General features: G+C 35.9%; 1 protein-coding gene across 1 annotated transcript; it reads right to left on the bottom strand.

The window, feature by feature from the left end:
• Positions 1 to 266: 266 nt before the first annotated feature.
• On the bottom strand, positions 267 to 3,088 carry LOC104075781 (ubiquitin carboxyl-terminal hydrolase 44-like). Its single transcript, XM_009576404.1, has 4 exons — positions 2,920 to 3,088; positions 2,357 to 2,465; positions 1,342 to 1,547; positions 267 to 964 (listed from the first exon to the last, which is right to left on the bottom strand). Exons 1-4 carry the CDS (start codon positions 2,951 to 2,953, stop codon positions 765 to 767), a joined length of 549 nt encoding a protein of 182 aa, XP_009574699.1. The 5' UTR covers positions 2,954 to 3,088; the 3' UTR covers positions 267 to 764.
• Positions 3,089 to 4,404: the final 1,316 nt, after the last annotated feature.

The raw sequence follows: 4,404 nt of genomic DNA, 5'->3' as shown, positions 1-4,404 counted from the left end.
CATCAAAGTTAGTACTCTGAATTTGGCACTTGAGTTGTCAGACTTGTTAAGGCTACAACATGGAAGTATTGGTAAAGATGATACATTCTTGTGCTATTAAATGCTCCTCTTGCATACTTACATGAAAATAAGTACAAGCTCCATTTCCTTAATTTCAGATTTTAAGAAATTCTATCAATGTATCTTTAGTCTAGCTCCCCTGAAGGCTCCTTTGAAGCTTGTAAAATAATTTCACTTTAGTCATAAAGAAGTTTCCTACAAAAAGTTCAGTTACTATTTGACATGTAAAACATTCCTTGCTGGTGAATGTTAATATTCTAAGACCTAGTAGCAATTCCTGTGGACAGTAAGAATCATGATATCATTAGAACTATGCTATAAAATGTACACAAGCATATATAGAAAATTAACCAGAGAAACATCAGTTGCCCATTGAAAGTCATTTTTCTAAACCAATTCAAAAAGATTATCAAAATACAAAACCAGCTTAAAAAAACAGCCTGAGGTAAGAGTTAAATGCAAATAGCAATCTTTTTCTTAAAAAAATAGCTGTGTTGAAATTCTAGGTACTTAGAAAGTTACTTACTGTCAATAAAAACTTTTACTAACAATTGTAAAGAGTACTTTAACTAATACAAAAGTATATAAACATTGTACACAGATTCAAAGTAAAAAAAGTACAATACTGTACTTTCATTTCATTCAAAAATATATAGTTATGACAATTCAAACTTTTACCATACACACAGTTAACTGGCTTTGGATTAGCTGCTACTGTTGTCCATGGAACAGTCAGCTAATTCTGTGTGCTGCTGACTTTCAGCTGTGCTAGGACATGGTATTTTACCATGTCCATTTGCCTGAGTAAGCCGTTGGCTGTAAAACAAAATGTAAGCTTGAGCCTTGCATACTTCTTCCATAGTGCACATGTTGAGTTTCGAATCATTGCAGTGTACCCAAAATCCTGCAGTGAAGAAATACATCAAAAAAGTCATCAGGACACTGATTTGAGGTAATTGCATTGTATTTAATAATTAATTAGCAAGTCCCATTTAACAAGTTGTGTAGAAATACTATACTGTTTCAGTTGATCTAGTATATTTGCCTCTACATTTTAAAAGCCCAGCCTTCCTCAGATTTATGAGGGTTTATAGCCAGAACACATTTAACAAGCCAATACAAAAATAGAACTGTTTTGGGCTACAGAACTGCAATTCTCACCCCAGGCAGTTCAGCTGCAAGTGACTCCCTTTTGTGTTTGGGAAAAGACGGTAAGCTTATCAGTTTAGAATTACGAACACCCCTTTCTCCCACACTCCTTATTTCACAGCTGGTTCCCACCTCCTTCTGAATTGTAGCAGTAGGCAGTGTAGTGCCCTGAGCCAAATCCTTTCCCGTGATGCATTACCACAGCAGACAAGTCGTAGATAAAGCAGTCAGGCAGGAGGGACTTGAGGGATTCTCTGCAGCAATAAGGCTCCATGTTCAGCATTTGATCAAAATTAACATGTACGCCAATCTTCTCACGATGATTGCGTCCTGACCACCTGGAAAGTTAAGTCAAATGAAAACTTACATTTTTTCAAAGAAAGAACACAGCATTCTGAATTATGTTTTAACATAGCAAGTGTTATCTTCACTATTGTCTTTGTGCACAAAGTAAATGCTAATTTGCATACTTTTTTCCTAGGCTTCCTCTTTCACTTCTCCTTTATTTCAAGGCCTTTTAAAATGTGTCTATGGTACCTACTATTCTCATCTTCTGAAATATCCATCTTAAGATCTGTGTAATGGTGAGCGGGAAGTACTTCCCAGGTATTATCTCTCATTGGTATTTCTCATTTATTCTATCTCATTTTCAGTTTCCTTTGTATTTGGGACAGACTCTGTACTAATGCATGGACTAAGAGTTCACAGAGATGCAGTCTCCACTTCCTTACTCTCAGGCTAATGCCTTAATGTATTTGGTTATATGAAGGTTATGTGAGACTTCCACTGAATACAATCTCTACTTGTACATTAGTGAATAGGAGCATTTACTCTACCTGAAGATAACACAAGGTTAATTTTTACCAACCGAGTTCACAGCAAGGTTAGTAGGTTTTCACTGAAAAGAAGGATGAAATGATTTTGGTATTAAAGTAGCAAGTAGTTGGAATCCAAAAGGTCAATTCTCTACTTATAGTGTATCTTATTGATGTTTAAATTAAACAAGAAAAAGAAGTTTCTAATAACTATTTCTCATCATACTAGTAAAGGGAAATGAAACTGATGCTGAAAAACATTGATCCCAAACAATGGAAGAGCAGGACTGAATTGGTCAGTTTGCAACACTGTTTATTGTAGTACTACTTACCTAAACCGTTTAAGGTGTAATCTGAGAACCTGAGGTAGTCGACACACCATAAGCTGCTTCTGAGCTTCTGTGAGTATAACTGGTTTAGAAGAAAACTTCCTTCGTTTTGCTGAGGCCAAACACACAGTTACACAATACAAATCTCGATAACAGCCTTGTATTTCTAAGATTTATCCACCAAATTTCTGTGGACCTAAATAGCTACTCTATGTGCCTCCTTAAAAAGGATACACTCTGAGAGCCATTTTGCAAGGATTATTTTATGATGCAAGTATAAAATACTTGTGGTCACTTATGTTAGTCACCTTAATTTAAAAAGCTGATGGGCTCTTCAGCTGGGAGTATCAGAATCCCCATTAGTGTGTGATCGGATAAGAGAAGTGTCACAATTTAAAACACCCTTTGAACAATTCCATCTTCTAGATGGTGAGTAATAGCTGTCAAGTGACCACACTAGGACTTCCTTTGCAACATACTTTTAAGACTTTTAGTATTTTCCTTCCATGCTTTCATAGTCAGTTTACTTTATATTTTACACAGAGAACATATGCATGAGTACATACTGCCTTTACTCACTGTTGCACTGATCACATGCATATATCTTTCCTTCCAAAGCTTCAGTTTCTGTAAACTTGGCCAGCATTTCTGTCAGCAGACATGGATACTGAGATGACATCTCCTTGCCGTTGCAGTGATACCTCTCAGGAAACTCCAGGGACAGGTCCCAGAAAGGTTCTACAGTATTTGATTTATTGTCACAAGCAAGACATGTAACCTGTAAAACAGTATTTCACCAGTTGCTTACACTCAAAAACTTACTTTGCTAAAAGTGTACCATAACATAGCTCTAAAAAAAAAAAATAATTTTTTTTCCTAGAGATAACTGATGCAACCAAAGACAAGACATAGTCATTTAACAAAAGAAATTATACACTTAATTTCTTTTCTCTGAAGCAGCATGTCCAATACTGTTACCACAAATAGGTAAGTGTTCTTATGTTTTACTGAGAAACAAAAGCAGTGTCAAAATGGTCTGTCTGCGACTGTCCAAAAGAAAGCAGCTGGTGGAGTCTTGGGAGTCTTTTCTCCAAATAGAAACACTCCAAAAGGAAAATTTACATGAAAGAGAGAAACTATAGTTTAGGTTAATTTAAAAAAAAAAAAAAAAAAAACCAAACAAAAAAACAGCTGGGGATTTTAAAGTCATATCCTTCTTACTTTGTAAGTCTTCCAGGGAAGCCTGGATTAGGAAGCACACTTCTCCAAAGAAAAATTAACAGGTAAAAATAATTTATTTCTTCTTTCAGTAAGTGGATCCATCGTCACACTAGGGAAAGGACAAGCAGTAAGACAACATAAATAAAATGTCAAAAAGTGAAATGAGTCAACCCGGAAAATGCAGATAACATAGCAGGAGACAATTACTTTATGGTAACATTTAATATTTAGGAAAGTAAGTTAAAAGCAGTAGCTCTTCTACGCTGGAGTGGCAACATGTTAGGTTTGCAATGCAGTCTTCTAAAAGCCAGCTCAAGCTGTTTATAGAAGAGTGTCACATCATCTGAGTCTTCCTCCAACGGACCTCCACCCTTCCATGATTCATGTGGATTAATAACTTCTATTAGCAGCTGAACCTATGCAGTAGTGAAACTCCATTTAGACTGTAACAAGCATAGTTCATAAAGGCTATAAAGAAATACCACTAAATATCAAGTGTGTGTGTGAGACTAAAGATAGGTTCACCTTGGTATGTTGAATGCAACAAAGTACAATACAATCCTGAAGAGTAGTTACCTGAATTTTCTGCTGTTAATGTATTTATTGGCTTGTAAGTTGCAGTTGACCATTAAGTCAAGCAGCTCTAACCTCACTGCTCTAGAAAAGACGCATTCTGAAAATAAGCTGAACTTTAATTGGACTCAGATAGATAGCTTTGACAGAACTTCCATAAGCACCCAACATGTTCCCACAACCTTCCCCAACAATTAAACTTTCCCACCAAAAAGATTAAAGGAACTAAAAATTTTCATATAGGACCGACTGTCAAG

The sequence above is a fragment of the Fulmarus glacialis genome, unplaced genomic scaffold (assembly GCF_000690835.1).
Source record: "Fulmarus glacialis isolate BGI_N327 unplaced genomic scaffold, ASM69083v1 scaffold44554, whole genome shotgun sequence".
Lineage (NCBI taxonomy): Eukaryota > Metazoa > Chordata > Aves > Procellariiformes > Procellariidae > Fulmarus > Fulmarus glacialis.
This window is presented reverse-complemented; position numbering and strand designations above follow the sequence as displayed.

Coding starts and splice junctions, on each gene's coding strand:
- LOC104075781 (XM_009576404.1), bottom strand. CDS start 2,953: ATGCATGTGATCAGTGCAACAGTGAGTAAAGGCA. Junction 1,548..2,356: donor TTACACCTTAAACGGTTTAG/GTAAGTAGTACT, acceptor TTAACTTTCCAG/GTGGTCAGGACGCAATCATC. Junction 965..1,341: donor CTGCTACAATTCAGAAGGAG/GTGGGAACCAGC, acceptor TCTTCACTGCAG/GATTTTGGGTACACTGCAAT.